Source organism: Perna viridis, chromosome 10 (genome assembly GCF_037379345.1).
Source record: "Perna viridis isolate PV_CMFRI_1.1 ecotype Kerala chromosome 10, ASM3737934v1, whole genome shotgun sequence".
Lineage (NCBI taxonomy): Eukaryota > Metazoa > Mollusca > Bivalvia > Mytilida > Mytilidae > Perna > Perna viridis.
This window is the reverse complement of record NC_142454.1, coordinates 2,038,665-2,065,144: the sequence shown is the minus strand read 5'-3', so window position 1 is coordinate 2,065,144 and position 26,480 is coordinate 2,038,665. Positions and strand designations below refer to the sequence as shown.

At 32.1% G+C, this 26,480-nt stretch overlaps 1 protein-coding gene across 5 annotated transcripts; it reads left to right on the top strand.

The window, feature by feature from the left end:
- The first annotated feature begins 62 nt into the window (after positions 1-62).
- On the top strand, positions 63-24,551 carry LOC148604131 (FHF complex subunit HOOK-interacting protein 1B-like). Of its 5 annotated transcripts, none has more exons than XM_088550778.1 (13): positions 64-202; positions 2,725-3,546; positions 4,124-4,282; positions 5,184-5,270; positions 6,049-6,096; positions 9,241-9,408; positions 10,439-10,521; positions 10,970-11,137; positions 11,756-11,851; positions 15,015-16,186; positions 16,746-16,924; positions 18,709-18,895; positions 20,120-24,551. In XM_088550778.1, the coding sequence occupies exons 2-13, from the start codon at positions 2,776-2,778 to the stop codon at positions 20,422-20,424; spliced, it is 3,423 nt and encodes a 1,140-aa protein (XP_088406904.1). In that variant the 5' UTR covers positions 64-202; positions 2,725-2,775; the 3' UTR covers positions 20,425-24,551. The 5 variants fall into 5 exon arrangements, with proteins under 5 accessions (XP_088406907.1, XP_088406904.1, XP_088406906.1 ...); XM_088550779.1 differs by lacking the exon at positions 64-202 and adding an exon at positions 405-544; XM_088550781.1 differs by lacking the exon at positions 11,756-11,851 and having other exon boundaries at positions 63-202.
- The last annotated feature ends 1,929 nt before the right edge of the window (positions 24,552-26,480 follow it).

Genomic DNA, 26,480 nt, shown 5'->3' with positions numbered 1-26,480 from the left:
TTTTCACACACAATTAAGCAATATTTGATCTTCCCTGATGCTACTTCCGGTTATTTTACCTTGACCTTTATTGGACACATCCGAAAGATGAAGTGACTTGCCCATTATTGTCAATATTACACTCTTATTAAGTATTGTACGAAGAAAAATGCCTGCAATCTTTAGGACAGGAAACGCATAGTTCAAATCATACATTGAACAGGTAGAGATATGAGTTTATATCCGTTAACCACAATTTTTGTTTAACGTACACCTACACACCAACAAAACATCTTGTCAGAAATTTTATTTCTTGATACGATGTTTTTTCGACGTCATAACAGGAAATGTAACAAACAGACCCTTCCAGAAACTTTCACAAAATATCGAAGAACATTAGAACGGGAGAGCATGATATGATTCACAAAATTATCCACCGCCACTGAAGATTGAACCCTGGACTGTTCGGTGACAAGCCAGCGACAAACCGATTCGCTTAAAGAATTAATCCTTTAGCCATGTTAATTAACTGGCTATTTAAATATCACCACCTACTGCAACACAGGTAGGCTGTCCTGCCACATTTCTCCCACCTAAGAGTCCTCGTACCACAAACAACTCTAACACTAGTTCATTAGCTAACCAAACCATGTGGGTTTTTTAGTTGGGTGCCAAATGTAATGGGAGAGCATGATTTGATTCACAAAATTATCTGCCACCGAGGATCAAACCCTATACTGCTCTTGACAAGCCAGCGACATACTGATTCGGCTAAAGAATTCATCTTTTAGCCAAGTCAATGAACTTGCTATTTAAATCTCACTACCTACTATAATGCTGTCCTGCCACACTTGTACAGACATATTGATTGATATAAATGTGCCAATTATTGTCTGTTTATTTACTGTTTGGAAATAAATGAAATTTCATGAATTAATTTAACTTTTTTAAATACAGTCTTAGTCATACATTTTTGTTAGGATTTTTTATTGGTTGTATTGTATTATTTTCATATTATTGAATACAAATTATGTCATAGGTGTGCCAGAATTTTGTAAGAGCCACAAACATCTCACCTTGGTAGACCTTATGTCCATTAAAACTAGAAATTCGAACATCTTTTGCATAAATGAATTAGATATGCATTTTAAAATATTTTAGAGTAAACTATGCTGTATGCTAATGAGCTATTTACTTAGTTTATTGAACACTAGGCGGGTTTGAAATGTTTTAAGAAATATCACATCACTGCTATATATGAGTTTTAATTTTTAAGAAAATTTGTTCATTAAAAATATCCTGAAAAAAAACTTAAACTTATGTTCTTTAGACATGTTTGACCTAGAAAAAATGCTGTGTTTCTGTTGACATTTGGAAAAAATATGCCCTTTGTTCAGATTATTACAGTTTTTTGTTTTGTTTGGACTATTGTACTTTAAAAAATGACTTGAATTTTTTAGTGTCCAATTATGAAAACAACAGCAAAAATTTTATGGTCATATAATGGTATCACTCTGTTGGTGACATCGTTGTTGTTGGCATCTGTTAACTTGAGTTTATTTATGATAACTTGAGTAAAAATAACTGATCTTTTACAAATTTTAACTCATTGTCTAGGGACGTGGCGGGGGGCTGTATAGTTTTTGAAGGTTTTTTTCGCAACCCGTTTCGGAAATAAGGGCGAAAAGGGAGAATATGGGTGTTGTTATTAGAACTGATCTATAAGAATAGTTGATTGTTGATCCAATTTTTATGATTTAGATGTCAATGTGTTTCTTTTGAAATTCCTTTAAAATTTTTAAACATGGAAACCATTGAGTTGAAAGGTACAAAGTTGGACCATGCCCCCCCCCCCCAAAAAAAAATTTTTTTAAACTTTTTTTTTGATTTGAACATTTATTTATTGGATTCTCCTGATGGGTTTTTTTTTTTTTTTTTTTTTTTTTATCAGATTTTAGATATCTCTCATAATTTTTGAGCTATAAGGGGTCAAAGGCACACAGACTTGTGATCATGAGTTAGATCCATTAAATGGGCTAAAGTTGTACCCAAATTCTGTTTTAACAATTTCCATGGGCAGGGTTCTCAATAAGTGCCGGTGACCGGCGATTTCGCTGTCTACTTTGTCATTGGTGCCGGCTATTTTGTTGCTAAAAAAAATTAATTTTTTGTATTTTTTTTTCAAACGTAGTACTGATTCCATATCACAGATTCCATATGTGGGAAGTTTTAGAATCTATTCAGTGCTCGGTTCGGGCCAGAGGGCCCTCAATGGTGCCACCTACTTTTAATTTTCTTCCACCTACTATAAAACTTATTGAGAACCCTGCATGGCCATACACTGAAATATAACGAGAATAGGTATGGTGAATATGTCAAAGAGAAAACAACCAAACTGGGATGAAAATGTCAGCCTAACTAAATAAACACTAGGGAAACAGGCTACTATCTTCAAGATGGAAGCCTGTTTTTTTCAGTGGCATAATGTATAGCCATGTATAGTGGCAATGCTGCATATTGCAAAAAATTGTAGTTGAACCTCTAGACCAGTGGCTGAAAACCGAGTTGGTCAATTAATGTCATATGTAAAAAAATGTTTTATTGAAGACGCAATTTTTAGGGCCTGATGAATTATTTGAAACACAGAATATTTTTAGGCCTTACTTGTATTATACATGTAAAAATCAAATATGATGGTTACAGGTATAGTGTCTTAAACATGTATTTTTTTTCTCATTTTTACAGTTTTATTGTGACAATTACATTCTGACATGTGGCGATGACCTTGGAGGAAAAATGTCTTGGTTCAAGAGAGGAAGAAATGATTCTAAACTATCCAACAAATCTGGAAGTAGCGATTGTTTGTCGGATGCTCGGCCTCGGTCTGAGACCGATCCACTTACTTGCTTGGAGGTATTTAAAAACCACTGGAGTCAGGCTCATAGTATAATTGATAAAGGTCCAATACAATACAAAGGGCAACAAGCTATTGATGACATAGACACAGTTTTTCAAAACTTAGAGCAGATGATGACATTATTGGCTGCTGAAGAAGGACTGGATGACAGTGGTCAAGGCATGCCAGGTGCAATTCTTCACTATTTACTTGAACTTGGAATCTTTGAAAAGATCTCATCATGGTGTCAAAGTCACACAGAACATTCAGAAAAGATTGTCTTGGAACAGTTAAGGCTTTATGAACAGTTGATAAGCCAGTCCCATCAAATATTATTGATCCACAAGCCGGTTATTCAGCCTTTATTAAGACTTTTGTCTAGTTGTGAGGGCATTCAAAACTCATCAGAAATAGAATATCGACTAGTTCTTGTATTACATCAAGTTTGTGTCTGTATATCTCAACAGACATTGATATTAGAAAGCTTTTTCAACATTGATGCTAATCATGGTCCAGCAAGATTCTTGATATTTTCACTGTTGATACCATTCATACATAGAGAGGGTAGAATAGGACAACAGGCTAGAGATGCCCTGTTACTGATCATGTCTCTGTCATCAAAGCACCCACACATTGGTCAATATATAGCAGAAAATTCTGACTTTTGCCCAGTAAGTATTTTGTCTTGCAATTAAATTTTTGTTTTTATCAACATTTCAGAGTACTTTTTCTTGAATCAGTAATTGCTTTAACAGTACCAGTAAATTTTACCGAGTTTACTTAAACAGTAGAAATGTTGTGTCAGTTACAAAAAAATATTTTCAAAGACATTGAACATGGCAGAATAAGACATACATATACAGGTACATTTATTTACATTTGTAATGAAAACAGTAAGTTTCCTGGTTACATGAACAGCCCTGTTTTTCCACTGCCAGCCCTTTTTTTCTCAATATTTTTTTCAAATTTTGTTTTCAACAGTATTGTTCTTGATAGCAGTATTTCAATTTTTGTAACCTGCTGAAAATCATCAACAAATATCTGTCATATTGACAAAATAACTTCTAATAATGGCCACTAACTGGAAACGAAGATTTTTACTGAATCCTAATTTGGAACTTTTTAAGGCCTGAAGGTAAAATGTTCACCAACTTCACAAAAATTGACAAGTTTATTAGATGAAAAATCACTTTTAACATTACTATTTATAGCACTGACCTTTTAAGGGTTTTATTTTCTTTTTTTCAGGTATTAGCCACTGGATTGAGTGGTTTGTACTCATTGCTTCCAAGAAAGATAATATTTCCGACAGAAGATTGGTCTGGTATATCACAGAGGGACATTTCTGCAGTGTCAGAACTTCAGATGTTCCTCAACTCATTAGAGTTTTGTAATGCAGTGGTTCAGGTTTGTTTAAGATATTTGGTACTAAGAATCTTTTGAATTGTATTTTGCACACATTTTAGAGCATTAATTGTTTCTGTTAAAGTGAAAATATTATGTAGCTGTTCTAATCATTGGCAGAATAAATAAAACATTTATTTTTCAAGAACACAGGGCACTAATGATGCATTTTTGTTATTTTAACTAAGTTTTTCTTCTCAAAAGGGACACAAAATCTGTCGGATACAATTCAACTAAGTTTAAATAATTGTATACATTCCTTGTTTTATTTCATTTACTGCCAGTACATTGTAGAGTCTTTGCTATGATCTACATGTTGTATTACTTACTGTGAAAGTACTTTAATTAGTTTTTTTAACTAATTTTCATGGATCAGGGAAGAAACACAAGTTCATTGATTCTTGAATTCATAGTTTTGAAGTTTTCAGTACACACATCCATTGGAATGTACTTTTCAAAACCAAAGGAAACCACAAAAATTGGTACACCACAAACAATAGTACTTTCACAGTAAAACGAAACTTAAGGTTGATTACTTGGAGAAAATAACTTGCATGTGCTTCTATTTTTTCATGACGGCATTTCTTATTTGTGTGTTTTCGTATCTTGAACTTACCAATTTACTAAACAGTCTTGTCTTTTTCTATAGCCAAATATAGAGCCATGTATGAGCAAAAACTTCTCTTATTGCTCACTTCTCCTGTTCATCTTTGATAGGGAGAAATTCATAGACAAAAATGTCAGTATTGTACTTTTTCAAAAAGAATTTACCAAAATTTCTCCATGTCATAGTGAATTTGGCTCTTCGATACACTTCAGCTTTATTCTCCAGCGGTGAATTTTGTGTCATACAGATTTTGATATAGTTGCTTATATATAATTGAATTATCTTCCCTTTTTTCAGATATCTGATGCTCAAGTGCGGTCTCAGCTGATACATTTTATATATGATGGTTTCTTGGTGCCAGTTTTAGGTCCTGCATTACATCAGGTTTGTTGTTCCTCGTTTAACTGAACACCTTATTTTTGCATTTCACCGGGCTGTTGAAATTTGTAAACATCACATTTCTAATTTAAGCAATTTATCTTTATCCTATGCTGTTGAGAATAAAATGTTAATCACAATAAAACAAATTTCAGCGGCTCTTAAATGTATGTGTTTTATAAAAAAAATCCCATATAATTAAATCTTTCTTATTGTATTTTTGTCTCTGTTTATTTATTCTCACATAGTAATTTGATTTGGCTGCTTCCATCGTTTATATACAACTCATTCTATGGTAACTTAGTACAATAGCTGTTAAATATCGTATCATTTTCTTTTTTGTATACAAAGCTTATAGAAATGAAATGCATTATCTTAACTAGGAGTTTTTTCGTTAGTCTAAACAACAAACTAGATTTCCCTTTAGAATTGTACAAAATTCCTGTAAGACTCATAACTTGACTAATCATGAGGTATGGTAACTCAAACTTTCAAGGTTACTGTTCTTGTAACTAAATCTATAGCTAAATATATTCAGAAGATGAAAAAGGCCTCATGATTTTTCTACTATAATATTTTGTGTAAAGATTAATGTTTTACACTAAATGAGTTTTGTAGCAAAAACAAATAAAATATATAGATGAATAATAAATGATCTGGATTTTGAGATTTTTGGGTGGAACATTTACATGTAGGTTGCATAAAAAAACCCTTGTATTGTGATTTTTTGCCCCCATTGAATATGTCATAAAATTAGATACACATATATGTTTACATTTGTTAGGATGTATCAGGACTTCCATTGCCTCTGCTAGATTCACCCATGTTTTCGGTTAGTTAAGTATAAATGTTGTTTTCTTGCTAGTTGTTGTTATTAAAAGAGCCTTTCTGTGCTTCAATGCTTGAGAAATTTTTAGTGCATCTTGGTGCCTCAACTTACTGGGAAGTCTATTTTTCTTTGATCCTCAAAACCTTACATATAATATTTTTTTCAAAAATTTGTCATATTGCGGTTATTACAATGCACAAAGATGGACCTTGGGTATATACAAGATTTATGACTATTTTCAGGATTGTAATGCTTACATTACTCGGCATGTCATATTATGTATGTACAATATAGTTTTGGTAATAATATCTTACAAGGTTGACTGTCTGAACTTACCTCTTTAATTATTTCAGCTTTGAAGCCTTCCATGTGTTTGAGTTATCAGAGTTTGTTTTTTTTTGCATGTTATGAATTTTAAGTTTATTTTAATTTTTTCTTTTCTGTTGCATAGTTTTTTGGTTTTGTTTAGCAAGATAACAGAGGAGCATTGAATGGAAATGATTAATACTTTGTTTTCACATTCATAGATTCTTTCCTATGCAAATTCCAATGTGGAATAATATTACCTGAGGTAATGTTTCTGTGTGTGATCAAAACTTGGGTAGTGAATGTTGAGTTTGAGTGTCATCTGACATTATTGCAAGGGTATTTGTGTGACAATAAAACAGGACTCGTGACTATATAGTAAGACATTGAACAGATATGTTGAACATAACAAATACATATAATGTAAATCCTAAAAGAGGTCACTATAAGGTCTTCTTCAATTGTTAACCAAACTTTTAGCAAGCTCTTAAAGACCATGACAAAGGTAATAAATTCACAGTAGCAAATCAGTGACCTAATTATCATACTAAAAAGAAATACAGCGATATGAGGACACATTATTAACGAACATCTCTTGACTGTGGACAGGTGTATGAATACTGGAGTTTATTAAGGCCACGACCATTCCTTTTAAATGAAAAATAGCCCTGTGCAGGTCCGGGTGTTAAAAGAATAGGCCTGCAGCAGCGCTAAGCTTGTCATAAAAGGCGACTAAATAGTGCTCAGAAAACTAGCGGGGGTCTAGGCACTCTGCCCACAGAGCAACTGGGATGTGTGCCCCAGGTGGTGGAATGGGGTACTCCTGGCATGTTACATGCTGGGGTTGTCAGCCTGTAATATGGAAAACCTGACCACAAACCATAGTGGTGCACCTGTTGGGAAAGATGTCATGTTCCTGGCACGTTAAAGAACCCTGCTGTGGTATTCAATAGGAGTAGGAACCTTTGCGCTCCGCCACAGGAGGCTAAATTGCCCGACCTTACCCATCCCCCCTTTTTCTAGTGGCAATCAAAATTTTTCGACCCTATTATCCTTGTGTCCCATCTTTTTTTTTCATTTCATGTTCATTTTATCATCCATTTCATGTTCATCGTCTGAATATAGCTGAAGTATTGCTGCTCGGATGTTAAACCCCAACAAACAAACAAACAAATTAAATGTAAAATAAACCAAAACACTCAATAGTACCTTTAATACTTTCCATGGAATACCACAACATACACCATATACATGTAGATTGAAAGAGATATCCATTGAAGGAATGCACACTATTACTAGAAAATAGCTCAGACTGTCTATTGTTAAGACTTCCAGATAGATTGTTTCAGACTGTCTATTGATAAGACTTCCAGGTAGATTGTTTCAGACTGTCTATTGGTGAGACATCCAGATAGATTGTTTCAGACTGTCTATTGGTGAGACATCCAGATAGATTGTTTCAGACTGTCTATTGGTGAGACATCCAGATAGATTGTTTCAGACTGTCTATTGATAAGACTTCCAGGTAGATTGTTTCAGACTGTCTATTGGTGAGACATCCAGATAGATTGTTTCAGACTGTCTATTAGTGAGACATCCAGGTAGATTGTTTCAGACTGTTTATTAGTGAGACATCCAGATAGATTGTTTCAGACTGTCTATTGGTGAGACTTCTAGATAGATTGTTGTTTTCAAGTCAACACAGAAAGCTATAGTGTTGTTTGAAGTAGTATTGTACAATTTTGGATGTGCACATTGATGCCAACTCTAAGAATAGTTTGATGTTACAATGCTAGTACAACTGAAATGAAGTTATTGTTATATGGGTTATTAGTACTATACAAATCTTTTATCTGATAATGTATCCCATTTTAAAATATCCTAAGTTTCCACAACCTACACCAAACAGTTAAGTCATTACAGATCAACAGGAATTAACTTTATCTGTGTGAAATAATAATTTGAAATTATTTTTAAAATGTTTTATCTTGTGCTATTACTGCAACTGCACTAAAACTGTTTGATTTGAAAGACATATAAAAGTTCACCTGCTTTGCTTGTGTAACTATGACTACTGACTGATGGAAAAAAGAAGAGTTTTTCTGTATTGAATATGGTTTTTGTTTGTGATTTAAAAAAAAATTATGTGGATATTAATTCCATGTAAACCTACTATATTCAAAATGTATTTTATTGCTACCATGCTTTGCACATATATTTGTTTCTAGCAGAGGCATTTAAATCATAATGTAACATGATGTCAATTTTTCCAAATTTCTTGCTTAATTTATCATATTTTTGCTTTGTATAACATTCATTACCTTTTTTCACCTATCTTAAAATGTAGTTACATGTTATGTTTAGAAACCTTATCCTCTGAGACTATGGGAGCTTTTCTTGTTCATTGCATGGTTTTGATATTTGACATCTGAAATAAATCTATGGCATGTTTTATGTAAAACATGTATGGCTGTTATCAAACTGACTTCTTGTTACATTATAAATGATTGTATTGAAATTGTCAGATCAGAATAGAATAAGCATAAGACTAATCCTTGTTAATCTAGAAAACAAGAAAAATGTAGGGCTTGTGTCACAGACTTGAATAAATTATAACTCAGAGAATAAATAGCCTTATTATTTGATATCATAGTTTCTAAACACTTTAAAGTTGTGGCACCCAGTCCTTGGAAAAATAAATGAAAAATAACATATTGCTTAAATCACATTTATGAAATAGCTTGTATGAATAGATGTGGTAGCATAACCAGTAAAGTAGAAATTACAAAAAAATGATCAGATTTTTTCTTAAGTCATTTTCAAATGTTTTGATCCTTTCAGAATTCTAGGGAGGAAGTGATAGCAGCTACAGCTTACTTAGAGTTGTTTCTCAGGAAAATCACAGAGCCTGCCTTAATTCAAGCCTTCATTAGATTTATATTGACAGAACAAAATGATGAGATTGTTATTCTAGACTCACTGATAACTCGTATCAATAGCAGTTCTAGGGTGAGTAGTTATTCTAGACTTGCTGATAACCCATATCAATAGCAGTTCCTGGGTGAGTAGTTCTTCTATACTCACTGATAACCCATATCAATAGCAGTTCTAGGGTGAGTAGTTCTTCTAGACTGGCTGATAACCCATATCAATAGCAGTTCCAGGGTGAGTAGTTCTTCTAGACTGGCTGATAACCCATATCAATAGCAGTTTCAGGGTGAGTAGTTCTTCTAGACTGGCTGATAACCCATATCAGTAGCAGTTCTAGGGTGAGTAGTTCTTCTAGACTGGCTGATAACCCGTATCAATAGCAGTTCCAGGGTGAGTAGTTCTTCTAGACTGGCTGATAACCCGTATCAATAGCAGTTCCAGGGTGAGTAGTTCTTCTATACTCGCTGATAACCCGTATCAATAGCAGTTCCAGGGTGAGTAGTTCTTCTATACTCGCTGATAACCCATATCAATAGCAGTTCCAGGGTGAGTAGTTATTCTAGACTCACTGATAACCCATATCAATAGCAGTTCCAGGGTGAGTAGTTATTCTATACTCACTGATAACCAGTATAAATAGCAGGTGTCAATTCACAAAAAGTTGTAAATATATAAAGTTGATCAAAAGTAATGACATCACAACAGAAAATAAAATTGTGACATCATAACAATCAGCAGCAGCTCCTTTTATTTGAAATTGTGGTACGAAACAAAACTATATTTAATTTCAACAAAAATTGTACTATGGAATTTTATATTTTATCTAACAGTCAGTTTCGATTTTCTTTTTTAATGCCAGGTATGTGTCAGATTGGAAATATTTAAGTTGTATTTTTTTCCAAACATTGCTGCTTTGTCAAATAGTTTAAAATCAAGCTGGTAATCCAATTTCAGAGATCTATCAAGCTTGAATGCAGTGTCCATATTGTAAGAATACAAAATTTTGAACAAACATTTTTCATGATAACTTCAAGTGAGTTTTGTACACTTAACTAATAACAAGTTCTGTACTTGAACCAAAATTCTGATCAAATCTTATTTTTTTCAGCTGTTGTGTTCTGCCTCTTTGGTACTGTTTAAAACCTTGGTAGATTTGAACTGTGAAGATGTCATGTTTGAAATCATCTTTAAGTGAGTATGGCATTTAATATTTCTTATATTTTGTATGAAAAGGTATAAAATTCTTAGAGTATAATGTCATGAGTGTGTGCATTTTATTTTTCCTACAAGTCATGTTTATATTCAGTAAAAGAAAGTTGGTGAGAGAGACAAAAACATTCACTTTTTTAGAACTATGAAATGGCCAATGTTCAGAAAATCAAATTAACTTTCATGAATTGAAGTTCTTTAACTTTTCTATTTCTCAAAATAATGGTCCATATTGAGGAAAACCGAAAGTTTCAATAATTTTACAATGAAAAAGGTGAAGTTTCAAGGGTCATAGAAAAAAAATTGAGGGTCGAACCTTGGATCACCACTTGTTTGAAGCCCCTGATGTTTTAATAATTTGTTTAATATTCAATTTTGTCTCATTCATTGAAGTTTAATTCTTGTAAATTAAATTCCATCATTATTTAAGGCATCTGATCCCATGTACTCATGTAATGGTTAGCCAGAGAAGAGCCATCAAAGACTTGGATTTGTACAGTAGAGGTGCTGAGAGATTTCTGTCACTCCGTCCATCATGTCTATCACTGCCGCCAGCCCTACAGGAAGTGCCGAAATCGTCAGAACCAGACCCAGACAGGTATTTAAAATTTTATTAGGTGTTATAAATCCTTTTTCCTAAGATTGAATGGATGCATATTGGGAGATTTTGGAGAGGAAATGAAATGGACATATCATTACATGGATTATTTGGGTCATATTTATTGATGATATTAATTTTCCTGTTTTGTTTTAAATTGTCAATCTATTTTGTTTCATAATTGTGAACATTTCTAATCATTATACAAAACTTTTAAAAACAGTTTGAAAAGTTTTTAGTTGCATATTAACTGCAGTAAAAATAATTTATAATCAAATGGAATGGTTTAATTGATCTTTCTGAGGTTCAGACTTCTTAGATTTACACAATACTGTAATTGTACCTTTTTTACATTGAGTATTTACTTTTGTGAAGTTTGGAGTTTTTCTACCAAAAAATAATAAATAAAGAAGATAAATTAATAAACATGAGTAGATGTACAACAGACTGTTTTGAATTGCAAACTTAGTAATGTACAAGATACTACAAAAGTGAATACCTTTGTAAAAGGTATTTATAGTATTTTATACATGTATTTCACTTGTTTTTGCTAAGGCTGTTTTGCATTTGTCATGAAATATTGCCTTGCTCACATTAAGCATTGGTGTTTTACTATAGATTTCACACGACAAAATCTACTGCACCTAGACCTAAACATGGTCTTGGCAGTTTTCTCCTTGCACGGAAAAAGGAATTGGAGTTACGAAAAGTCAGGTATTGCTTTTAGAAATATTCACAGTATACTATGCTTTGACAACAACTGTGATCTTCAATCATCATATTCATTCTCTTTACTTGGAAATTTATATGGATAACAAGTAACAGAGTGAATAATTTTTCTTCATTTCACTCTATTCTTACATGTACATGTATGATTTAAAAGAAGAATCCATTATTCTTTGAAATGACATGAAACTTAATTTTTCTGGAGTTTCTATTAAACAAATCTGCTGTTTTAAATGTATAGAGCCTACTTTATCCTAAAACACATGTTCTTCAGTTTTTAAAGAGATAACTTTTTCATTTATAAATCATCCATTATTAATTACGTAAAATCTTTCTATACTGAGTTTCCCTAGCAGTACAGAGACAGTGAAATAGTCAGTGAAGTTTCTTTAAGTTATTGATGGAAAAAAGTTTGAAGTTATTAATTCTCTATTGTAATGTTAACATGTTCTTCTAATTTTACTCAACCGTCTTTTTTTTTTTTTTTTTTTTTTTTTTACAATTTTTCAATTAATATCATTTAACATAATTCATTGGCCAAGAGTAGAAGAATTATAGCCAATCAGATTTGCTGTTACAAAAACATTAATTTTGAGTTTGATTCAATAATGCTACATGTACCTGTTTTCGAATTCTTAAGCATAACTGTGGTATAACTTGCTAGATAATGTATGCTTGGAAAGTCAGCTGGTTTAATGGATAATGTATCATGCTGTGGTTTGGTCTATCTCTGGAATATGATTCCAGTTTTAGTCTAGAATGCTTTTTAGCCAACTGAAGATTCATATTATATCATCTCATGAAGATATTTTTATGATGAAAGCAAGGGTTCAAATGAGTTGATTGGTCCTATTATCAGGAGCCATTGAAATCAAATATCTGTGTGGCCTTACAATCTTTTTTCATTGACCTTTCATTTCTCTATGGAATTTTTGGCTTAAGAAATGAACTATCCTTTAACTTATTTTTTCATCTAATTTGATCCTCAGGAAAAGATCAAAGCTTAGTTCAATCATGGTACATTTTAATTAAACAATTGTTTGACTGTCATTATGTTTGTCTTTCCGGTTTCTCTGTAAGATCACATTTGTTGTTTAAGCTTAGTACTTGTGTTATTTGTTCTAGTTCAATGTGATAATATATTTTCATTTCACAGTTTCAAGTTTGATATGTACAACCACATTTTAGAAATATCAGAAAACACCTTTGCATCAAGTTGTGCATCAATGCATGTGACAGGTACTTGGGTAGATAAATGTGTCTCTAATTAAAAAAAGTACTTGTAGAAAACAATTTTTATTTATCTATTTTTTCATTGATAAAACACAATTTTTAGTATCATGATAAAAAATTCATATGATTTAATATGCATGTTGCCATGGAATGCTTTTATTAAAGAGTGCAGGAAGAAAACTAAACTGTGATGCCCAAAATATTTTTCTGAAAAAAGGGGCAGGGTTGGTTGATGAAATGTACCTGTTATGCATGTAGCATGAGGTTGTCACATTGTAGTTTTTTTATATCTTAGAACTTGCAAGTAAGAGTCTATATATACATTTGATCAAATTGTTTTAGTATGAAGCAGAATGTTTTGTAATAACTAGTATTATGGCATTACCTTAGTTGTTATCACTGTAGAAGGCTTCACACAGATATAAAATCTTTTGAAATTTAAATTAAAAACAGATCTACAAGTTTCTTTCCACCTACCATTGTTTAAATTTTTAGAACAACCTTGTAAACTGTATTGACCCTTTCTTGTTAAGTGCAGGGTAGTCAATGAGCATGCTTAATGTACGCCTCTACGAGGAACATTCTTTTATTCTACCCTTAAACCCTCCTTTTTGTCATGCATGCTCACTGTCTACCCTCAAGTTAACATGACAGGGTCAGTTGGTAAATGACATGGCCATAAAGTTTGAAGGTTCAAAGCCAGTGACACCTTATTCCAGTATCCCAAAGTTAAGGTTGTCAGATCAGCTGTTTCTAATTTGATTTTTGGTTGTTGGTGATTTTACTAACAACCTGCTGAACCGCCGAATTTTCAGTCTAAAATCTGATTATTTATTTTCAGATATTTGAACATTTACCTTTGTATGAATATTGCATGAAAAAAATGATGATCAGTGTCTGTCAACAATGTATTGCAAAGATGGTAGAATTATGTAAGGATTTTCTCTCAAGAAATTATAAAACTTTTGAATTGAGCATATGAATGTCTGTTGTTTTCTAAGGGTAAACTCATAACTAATATTAAAAGAATTTCACTGGTTAAGTCAAAACCAAGATTGAATTGAGTATATTGAAGTTACTTTTCTTCGTGTTGAAGCAACTCAATTTAAAGTCATGTAGAACTAGTTGTATATTTTAATGTACAAAACCATGTAAAACATAAAAGATTGCTTTATATTCCATTCAGCAATGTTGCTTGGATATGCTGTTTTTGTCTGTTTGTCTAGTTGTCTGTACCTATTGACTTAATTTCTTTTGTTCAATTAATGATTCATGCACTTCTATAAAATAATAATAAATTCTATGTCATTGAGTAGTTTGTGAGCATGCTCACTAGGTTTGTAAATACTTGCATGTAGTTTAAAGTAAAGGTATTAAGTTACCCAAGATGTTTTTTACACCTTCATATGAGTCAGTAGGTTTGGTTGATATTGTAGTATTAAGAAGAAAGTAATGGGATAGCTTAGCAGAAGGAACATATAACAATTTTTGTTATCACCATCAGTACAATTAGTTTTATATGTTCTGTAATCATTATAATATCACAGACTATCATTATATTTGATCTTGGATAATAATAAATGATTGCTGAAAGGACCCAATACATGTATCTGCTTTCTGAAAATGTCAGAAGTAGGATGTTTCAGTCAAAAATATTTTGTACTACATTTCTGATACCCACTGGTGCAGTCAGAAGACCAGACTGTTGTACCTTGTTCAATCAATTATTGTTACTGCTGATATGTTACCATATTCATCATCAATCGTCATCTAGCTAGAATGTTTGCTGGCTTGCTGCTTAGTGGCTAACAATCTGTAGTGTGTTTTGGTTAACTGACTTGCTATTTCTAATACAGGGAGGTATTTATTACCATTTCTTGTAACACTTAGGTATCAAAACCTTATTTTATCTTTTCAGATCCAGATCAAACAGTTTTGAAAACTTCAAGTCAGGCTTATCAGCAAATGCAGGAAAATTGGAGCAGTTTGAAATGAATTATATGGACTACTTATCTGAAGCAAAAGTTCTTCTAGAAAATTGTTGTAAAGCATGTACTGTATGGACATATCCATACAATGGCGAAAATCCTCCTCATGAAGTCTTCCAAGATATGTTGAGTCCTGATAGTAATAGAACTTTCAGTCCAGAGCCTAAATGGTCAGACTCGGAAGCAAACACTGTGAAAAATGACTCAAGTTCTGAAACAAAAAATTGTGATATTAAAGTTAGTGGTATAGACAGTATATGTACAGATAGTAGTCAGATTAGTTCAATTAAAGACTGTTCAAACGGCTCAATGACAAATTTAACTTGTTCTACAAGTGCTGATGATGTCTTTCTTAGTGATATGTCAACTAGGTCATCCATCCCTGAAGTTTCAGAGGTTTTACGAAACATTGATTGGTCGTGTTTGGATGATTCTGGTGCACCTTCAGAAGATGTTAGTGAATTTTTAGACTATTTACAAGATGTGGGGACTCCTCCAGAGGAAGATCTATCTATCCAAACAAGTATACAGACATTAGGTACAATATTTTCATCATTGCAGTCCCTTTCAAATTCTCGAACATCTGTGCCATGTGACAAAAGTAATATTAGCAAACAGGATTATATTAGTGTATCAAAATGTCTTTCAATTAGTAAATCTAGTGAAACTGTTGGTAAATCAGAGAACGACAAAACTCTGCTTGAGAAATCCAGTGTCGAAGGGAAAGTAAAATTTGAAGGTGGTGATGCTACCACATTGGAGGTGAAAGATTCAGTCACGAAACCTATTGGTAGCAACGGAAATCCTAATTGCAATTTGTCTGATACATTGAAGGATCACAATAAGGATGTGAAAGATAGCAAAGTCAAATTTCCTGATGATACAAGTTACTTCGAAATCACTATGTCAGCTCTACCACACACCAATTCATTACCAAGTAATTTAACCACAACACAAAACCTGAATACTACACAGTGTAGTGATGCCAGCAATGACAGTTCAACCAAAAGAAGTGTTAGTTTCTCTTTACCACCCAGCTCTATGCAAAACACAGTAGGAAAAGTGCCTTCTGGGGTTAGCTTAGCAAATGCACCAAGTATAGGTAAGAGTGTTTAAATGATATATACAAGGGGAAATCCATGATTTTAGATGTGGAACATTAAAATTAAAGGCCAGGCAAAGTGAGGTAAGACAAATTTGGGGCTTAGAATTTGTGAAAAATCTAAATGTCATACAAATTTGTTTTACTCCATGGGGCATAAGCCAGATCTGCCTTCTATAAATTTGCAACTGATATTTTTCAATTACACATACAGTAAGCATTAAACATTATAAATTCCATGTAACTGAAGAATAAACATTAAGGGAATAGAAATGTCTTGAAATGTTCATATTTATTTTGGATGATGTTGATAAAAAAAAAAATGTTTGCTTTGAAAAATTTTTAACCAACTGTACATGTATATTCTGTATGTTCTCAATAACCATCTCAGACATTCAAATAGAACAAACAGTGCATTTGAAAACATTTCATCAATATTTTCAAATGTAGCTACATGTAAAATCAATTAAATACATGAATACCATATAATGTAACTATCAACCCTGCATTTATGATAATGTAACATTTGAATGCTGATGATACAAGCTGTATTTTGTAGGACCATTTCTGACTGCCTTGTTGACGAAGTTAGAAGGAATGATCCAGAATCCCAAAGCTGTCAACTTTCTTCTGACTGGCATAATCTCCCGACTGGCTGCTTTCCCTCAGCCACTTCTACGCTCCTTTCTTCTCAGTCATAATCTTGTATTCCAACCCAATGTTAAATCATTACTACAGGTACATGATATGCATGTTTAGTTATATATGCTTGTTTAAAAGATGAGTGGTACATTTAAACCTGTCAGAATGCTGGAAATCCAAAACCTGTCTAAATGAAACCCTGGAAAATCCCAAACCTGTCTAAACCATACCCTGGAAAATCATAAACCTGTCTAAACTGAACTTGGAAAATCCAAAACTTGTAGAAACAGACCCTTTTCAATGTTCTAGTAAATGAACTTAATATATTTTGAACCTTGGTAAATCAAACACCTGTGGAAATGGAACTAATTTTAAAGTTCAAAAGGGGTTCTGTTTAGACAGGTTTCATTGTACTGTGACTAATATTTTTATGGGCACCAATTTTTATGATCTTTAGAGATCTTGGAGAACTTTACATTACAAATGTACACTTTACATTTTATATGGAATTTGAATTTGTGGATTGACAGAATTACAATAACCATGAAAATTGGTACCCCTAGGAGTAATTGTACTTCAATATTATGGAATGCATTGGGATGTTTGCATGTTTATATTTTAGCTGGACTATTTTTACCTGCATATTTACACCATATTCCTGAGTATTCCCTTGTTTTTAACTCATTCAGATAACTCCTTGCACGTCATAATACCCAAATATGCTAATATATAAAAGCCTTTACAAAGTGCATAGAAAATTAATTCTGTATTCAGGTACTGTGTTAGTTGCTCTGAAAGTAATATTTTATACCAGTAGATGAATTTTAGTTTGTAGTCTGCAGATATTTGTGTTTTGTTGGATGTTTTGTACCTCCTTAATTTTGCACAGTCAACAAACTTATCATACACTATATAATGGCATTGTGCTGTTGTTGGCATCATCTGTTGACAGTTGATGTTGACACAATAACTAGCATAATTGTATAGATCTCATTGTATTTGTATACCTCCTGGCACATTCAACAGGAGAAGGTTGTAATTTTATTTTAGGGGTTGTGAGTTAAAATGTTTTACAAAGCAGGTGCTTAGGAGGGCTATGAACAAACATTTTGGAAATTTCCTTATGTCAGGACATTGATTTGAGTAAAAGAGTATTGACCTTTTGGGAATTGTACAAAAGATATCAGTCAAAGGAAGACTGGGATTAATTTTAGGGGTTAGTGGTTGGACCCTTTTGGAGAAAAGTTTAGGAAAAGGGACTATTTTATTCTAATCAAAATCTTATACAGTGTCAAACATTAGGCTGCAATCCAAATAAAAAGCTGTAACAAGCATGATTGGTGTGCCTATACTTGCCCCAACTGTTTCAGAGACCTCTGAGGTTGTATCCAACTCTTCTCTGCAAATCATGTTTTTAAATGATGATACATAAAATTAACTGACTTTTCCCAAACCTTTTTTTTTTTATTGCTTATCATTTAGCTTTAGTTCTGTATTGATTAAAATTATTATGACTGTGTATTTTGTTAGCCTTTTCAAGTGTACAACATTTGTTAGAACTGCACAATATACTGAACCAATACAAACTTGAAATGTTAATGAAAATTTTCTTATAAGCATGATTGATAAACAAAATCATGCTCCTAATAAGTAACATGCACGCTTGATAACCAAAATTATTTTGTCTATTTACCTTTAAAGAGTTGAATTGTGTCATATTTATACAAAATGTTCTTATTCTGGTGTAAATTTTTAAATGATTCAAATCTTTTTATTATTGGTTGTTTACTTAAAAAATAAAAACAAAAGCTTTAGAGTTCTTAAAAAATTTCATAAAAAAATCTTAATATGGATACACATTACCACATTATATTTCATAGGTTTTAGCTTCAGTGAGGCAGAAAGTAGACCACTGTTCATATACTATACCAAACTTTGAACAATTACTGACAAAGGCCAGGATTACATTGATAGCTAAAGAAGAAAATTGGCAGAAGGGAGTTGATATCAACCACTTCCAGAATGCAGTAGTGACTGTTAGTGCTCCACCCGAGCCTGTAGTCCGAGGTCAGTAGCTAAAACAATGCTGTGTATTTCCTTTCTGTTGATGTAATTTTTCTATTGAAGTCATGATTTAATATATTATACAACAGATCGCTAATTTTGTATTGTAGGTTATAGTAGTTTAATTGTATGAAAAAAACATGTACCTTTCAATGTGAAATACCTTGAGACTTGGGAATTAGATTGAATGGGACAGGTTGTTATGAAACATAGGTTTAAAAAAAACAGGTACTGTATTTTAGTGTGTATTGTGCACACTTTTTTTTACCAGGAAACTAATTTCAGAACATGGGGGTGTGTATAATACACCCATACATCATTTCAACACATTTTTACAGACGTAAGATAGGCTCATTGGTTATAGAGCCCTAAAATATTTCCATTGGACAAAGTAGTTTGTTTAAAAAAAATATTGTTATTTACGCATGTATTGAACTCTACTTCATAGTTATTGGATGTTCTACTTTTTGAAAATATCGGCTTCCTTTTTTCAGTGAACTAATATCAAAATCCTTATCCAACGTAAAAACTATTAATTTTAAACATAAACCCTTTATGTATCCCCGATACACATCGGAGAAAATTCTGCATCTCATTATGCTTGGCCGAGCTATCAAAACAGGTGCCCTATTGCCCTATTTGATGACCGTCTGCATTGTTCGCTCAGACCCCTTAATTGATTGTAGTAAAAACAGTCCTTCTTCTAGAATTAGCAATCTTCAGAAATTTATTACTCTCAATAGAAACCTTTCAAAGGTAATCAAAGCATATGCCCAAGCTGACAATTTCAGCTATTGACTACGTTACGCATTTCTTACCTGAATAGTAAATGAATATACATAAACGTGTACAAAACAGATAAATACATAAAATAACATAAACAATTCTTTATTGGAAGAAATACACAAAACAGACGAAATGGTCCCTACTATTTACAAATAAATTAAAGCCAGAAATGTTTGTGGTTCTAACAAGTTATGCTATTTTCACCACGTACAATACATACACACATTGGTAAAAAAGTTTTTTACATCAACTTTTAAAGGAAAAACCACCTTGCGCATTATACACAAGTGTGCACTATACACACCTAAATACGGTATAAAAAGTATACAATAAGTGATTGAAAAAATAAATGTATCAGAGGATAAGGGATCACTTGTGTTTCAAAATCATTCATATGCGGTGAATTGAAATATTTATCAAATGAGTTCTTTTATTTTATAGAAAAGAGGAAATTGAGTTTGACAGACTTGCTGTTTAGGAGGAGTCCCAATTCTCAAAGGAATCCTACAAATACAAGGGGAGGTAAAGGTGCCCCCCAGTTACAGATTATCCCAGGCGGTAAAGGTTACCGCTACGTTAACCAGAGACAACCAAATGTGCCGGACAACCGTGACCCAATGGATTCACCAAAAACTCACAACTCTGTATACTGTGCTGTGATTTTAGATGAATTTGTTAAAGAATTGGCAGCTATATGTCAGGAACATGCCGTTTTAATACTTGATGATGGTTACCATAGTAACTGAATTCACCACATGCTTTTTATTATCTTCCATGTATTGTTATTTATAGTGATCAGCTTTATGTTTATTTCAATGGGAGCTTGATGGTGTGGAACAGGTGCAATTAACAGTTATTGTTTAAAACCAGGGTGTAGATGGTTTTAGTTGAACTGTGAATTAAAATGATATGCTGTGTAAGTGCAGTTGTACTTGTATTCATAGGTACCAATTTTCATGGTCTGAGAAAGAAATGTTAATTAAAAAATTCTTGAATTCATGGATTTAATGACTTTGTTATAATAAAAACAGGAAGTTTCCTATTTGTTGAGAATTAAGTTTCATGGTTTGAAACACCTACTAAAACCATTAAAATTGGTGCCCATGAAATTGATTCTTTCACAGTAACTGTTTAATAAGGAATTCCAGAAACAAAAGAAGTGCTTAAATTTTTCTATTGCAGAAATATTTTTAAGATTTTTTGTAAAATGTTTGCATTTAAAAAGCTATTGACTAGCTCATTAAGGACTGTTTTGAATGGTTGTACCTCTCTTTGACCTGTTTTTCATACAGATACCTGTTTTTATGATTGTTTGTTAAGGTTTGTAAAGTGATTTTGTTAACCACTTAATCATGGGTATAGGTAACTAGTCAATAATATTAATCCTATAGTTGTAACACACTTTTTTTACTTAAACATGACCTTGTAGAACTATTTTTCTTTTTGTGGATGTATTTTTATTTTTTTTATAATAATATCTATGCACCCATCCTATGTTAAACATCCAAATTATGAATTAACACTGCCTGACTGTCCACAGATCGAACAATATCTCAAAAACACTGGGAATTATTGTATTTTTGTTGGACAATGTTTACCTTTCTGTAAGGAAGGTTTCTAATATTATGGGGAGAAGGCTGTTAAATTATGAAAATTAGTAAAAACACCGCAATTAAATGATTCAACAACAACCATTGACATACTTTCTAGCAGGTATACTTTTTAACTATTCTCTTTTCTAGTCAACATTTTAGCAATTTTCATTGTATAGGTCAGCACCAATTTGCCTTCACTCACATTTTTATCAAATACATTACCTTACTATTTTTGTTTTATCACCATCTATATAAGTGCACATTGCTTATTCATCTGTTTATAATCTACTGTTATTATGGCTGCATTGTGCTAAACCTTTTAATGTCCAAATTAGTAAAGTGTTTGATTGGCATGTAAAGGACAAACTACTTATTTGGAAAGTTATATGTAAAAATTCATAAGAATAGGGCCTGTAATGGAAGTTTGATTTGATGTTGGAGAACATTAGGTACAATGTAACATCTGATTGATGGCAATATTATCTAATTGGAATCACCTTGTCTGTCTGTCTGTCCATTTGTCCATATTCCTAACCAATGGTCTAGACTCTGAAAGGATGGATTGATTGCTAATTTGGTATGTGGTTTTATATTGATAAGGAATAGGTTGTAAGTAATTTCAGTTACAGTCCAATATTAGCATCCTGTTTTTGTGGGACTGCCATTCTTCACTCTGTGGAATAATAGAGAAAATGTTTGTCACAAAAATCTCTGCTTTGCCAGGACAGATTGATTTCAAATCTGGTATTAAATTGATATTTGGCTTTATATGGATGGGGTATACATTGTTATGGTTTTGGTTGCTATCAGGTTTTGTGTGACTTTCTCCCATGTTCAATAGGGGGTATACCAAGCACGATAGCATGTGAGACGACTTGTATATTTGTGTTGCTTTTCACAATATACACCTTGTTTGTAATAAAGAAATCATTTTTCTGTTAGTACATACGTTTCCTTAACCAGCAAACATGACAAATGACATTTGCAGTTATTATCTATGTGGTTTTGTTGGTTACGTTTAAACTAGCACACAATTTAGTAAGTAGAAATTATAAGTTAATCATGTTTATATGATGTATCTAAAGACTATTGTTGATGTGTTCTTCTTGTATTATTCCAGTGTAAATACATATCAATTTTTAATATTAACTTATTTAGATTTTTACATTAAATGGTATTTTTTATTAAATAAAGGAGAAATTATAACAATTCTATGCAATGAATATGATAATGATATAATCTATTATTTATTCTATATATTCTATAACAAATGACATTGTATTCTAGCATTATCATTAAGTAGATTTCCAGCTGTTTGTCAACCTTTTAAGAACAAAAATTTAAGACATAAGCCATATTGATTCATGTAAATTTGTCTGAATCTTTAACATAGAAAATAAATTTTTTTGAACAGGTTGGTTACTTATAGACAAATTTTAAAACTCAATTTAGAAGGTCAAAATACCAGTATATGATCATTTTGTGGGCACTTAAATAAAAGAAGTGTATATTTCTATTATTATATACATGAATAGAAAACCTAATGATTTTGATAATTGCTGTTCCTTTGGAGCTGGTTGAGTAGTCCAGGATGTTCATTTTGGTAATTGTTGTTCCTTTGGAGCTGGTTGAGTAGTCCAGGATGTTCATTTTGATAATTGCTGTTCCTTTGGAGCTGGTTGAGTAGTCCAGGATGTTCATTTTGGTAATTGTTGTTCCTTTGGAGCTGGTTGAGTAGTCCAGGATGTTCATTTTGGTTTTATTTCTGATTTCAATCAACAAATTCTTATTTAACTTTATAGAATTTCCCTTTATTCTACTGGTAGATTTTCTTTAGAATTACATTTAAATTAAGTTTTTTCGATAAGTTTATATACATGTATTTATTTCATTTATATCACATACAAACAATTGTATGTAAGCAAAATGTGCTGCACAAAAAGTGATGACACTATTTTTACATCCGTAACTCTATTGGCTTGAGAATAAAATGTCATTTTTTTATAATAATGAACTTCATGTAACAGAAACAAAAAAAAAACATGTTGCTTGTTACATGTGAAGTTAATTCATGATTTTTTAAAGTAGAAGCCTTTGTAAATAACAGACAGGAGGTGATTCATGCATGTCATAAACCCTAAGATATTGTAATAGGCCACATGTTAAGTCTAAGTTCGTTCTTTGGTTTTTGTACGTTGGAGATAGAAATAGTATGAAATTTTTACTTGATAGAGTTATTGTTTTATTTTGTTGATTGAAGAGGTTTTTTTTCCAAAATGGATTAAAATCATGGCATTTGTAGACCAAAAAGACATTAGTTCATTAGGTTTTTTTTGCATCTTGTATCACTTGGCTGTGGAACCATATCTCTTAAGGTCCTTTTTTTTTGTGGGCCAAAGAACTGCAAAATGAAAAATAATAATAATAATAAATGCTTATAAATGGTTCCACACTTAGTATCACCTATCTATTGGCAGTGTCTGAATTTCACTTTATGTTTAAATTGTTACTTAAAAACAGTGCACATAATTTTTTTTAATCAGCATGCATCAAATATCATAATGTCTGTCATATAGTAAAATACAAAAATTCTTTGCATTGTCTTTTTTTTTTGCAAATTTATCATTTTAATATTATAAAAAGCTGTAAACAGATTTAATCCTGAGATTTATATATTATTTCATAGATGGCATTGATGTTCACTTCTTGTATGGTGCTTTTTTGTGTCGAAGAGAACTTGTTACTAGCCACTAATATATGCTGCAGAGTTGTATATGAAGGTGAATTATGAATAGGTTTAACTAATTATTGGTTGGAAGGTACAATTTTCCAATAAATTTTCACATGATTTATTTACAGTAGATTTATTCTAATATAAACACAGTTCAAAATTTGTTATGACTTTTATTAAGTTAATTTTTCAATTTATCAAGATTTCCCTCTTAACAAAAATGTAAACATTATAGTAAAAATATAAATGCAGTTTTACATTAAGTACAAGTTAGTAGGGGGCCTTTTCACAGGCATGTCAATAAGAGGACAGTTTATAGATGTTATTTTTACTGGTTCCCATGTATCCATGACAATTTTTCTAAAATGTAACTCAACTATAATTGAGAACTATAACAAAGAGATTGTTTACAACAGTTTTTAAGCAGCATATACATGTTGTTTATGCTTTGAATATGACCATTTTGTTCTTGCCAAACTACTTCTGTTATACCATTCACAATATCAAGCTTATGGTTAGCCTCTATTAAAGATTTTTATCAAACTTATTTAATGTATTTTGTATTATATGTGTTAGCCAAAGAAGTGGTCAAGTTAGAGATGCTAAAAAAAACATTCTTTTTTGCCCCTGACCCAAGTCAGGAATTTCTGGTCTGTGTGTTTTTGTTTCGTTTTCACTTTTAATTTATTTTTTGTATGGGTATATAGAGGCAAATGTATTTTGCTGTACCTGTGTATAATGTTGTTTTTTAGCCAGCTGCAGCCTGCCCAGTGGTGTGAGGGTTTCCTTGTCATTTTTTGAAGACCTACGGATGGCCTTGAGCTGACATTTTCATCCTGTTGGGGTTATTGTCTCTTTGACATATTCAACATATCCATATATATATATCAGCGAAAGCTATATTTTTATATAGCCTAACTGGCCGAATGGTCTAGGGCGCTGGACTTTGTGCAGGCGGTGTTGCCATAGATGTCACAGCGGTACGAGTTCGAGTCCCGCGGAGGGAACGACCAAAAATATTTGCATCGCAAATTTGACAGGAAATTCATCACTGGGAATTTTTCAGACCTTTCTATAGGTTTACATATCTTCCCTGTATCAATTTGATCCAGTGGAGCAGTGTAGCGAATAGAGTCGTCACATTTTGAGATCTTCCCTGAATCAAATTGATACAGGGAAGATAATGTAAACGTATAGAAAGCGCTGGACTTTGTGCAGGCGGTGTTGCCATAGATGTCAAAGCGGTACGAGTTCGAGTCCCGCGGAGGGAACGACCAAAAATTTGCATCGCAAATTTGACAGTTCTAACATCGCTGGGAATTTTTCAGACCTTTCTATACGTTTACATACAAATAATATGTATATACATCTATATATATATATATTATTTATCTTTGGTGCTGCTGAAAAAAAAACTATCTAATGAAACATAATGTACAACTATAATCTGTTGAACTTTCGTTGACCACACCAGGACGACTTAGCACCTTCGAAAACAAGACTTCATTAGGCTTAAAAATTGATTACTCCTTACTGGTGTTGAATGTGGCAATTCTCTAATACTACAGATTTATATGTTAAGGAAAATTAATTGTTGCACCCATTTTGAAAAGGTGTGAAAGGTCATGAATGTAAGAAAAGGATCATTTTAAGGTAGACTACAATTATTACCAATATATAGGAAACAGACATTAGAACACGGCAAGGGTATTTAAGCTAATAGTACATGTAACTAAATACACGAAACACACAATTATTTGATATAAATGTTAAAAAATAAAGAAGTTATGTGAAAGCAGTGGATGTAATTTTGATATAAGAGTTAAAAAGGTTATAATTGAATTCTTACCATAAAACATATTTTACATACCTGTTCATACGGAAGACATTAATGACACATCAAAAAAACAAAAAAACAAAACAAAACAAAACAAATCAAAACAAAACAAAAAAACAAAAAAAAAACTTTTCCATTATATGGATTCCAAATGACTTGAAAATAATTTCATCAGCATTAGCTAGCACAACACAAAATGGTATAAAAGTAAGATGGTTTATATATATAGAATTGGTAGGTTGTGATTTATCTGATTAGTGTATGACGGTTTTTAGACATTTGCATTATAGATCTATGGACAGGATAACACCCGCCTCCTACATGTCATTACTATCCTTTATAGATGCTTTATGATGTAAATGCAAATTTAAACAAATATGTATTGCCCATTTATTAAAGAATATAGTGATATCCAAAAAGTGATATCTATAGTTGTTAAAAATTGGCGTTGTAAAAAATCTATAGAAAAAACTATCTATGTTATGTTGTGTCAAACACTTCTGAAATTTCATTTCAATTTACTTGGAAAATAAATTTTATTGTCAATTATTGTTAAGAAATATTGTTTTATATCACCATAGTTTATAGTGCAGTGAGGTTTGATCATTGTTAGAAAATGATGCTTGATGGCTGGACAAA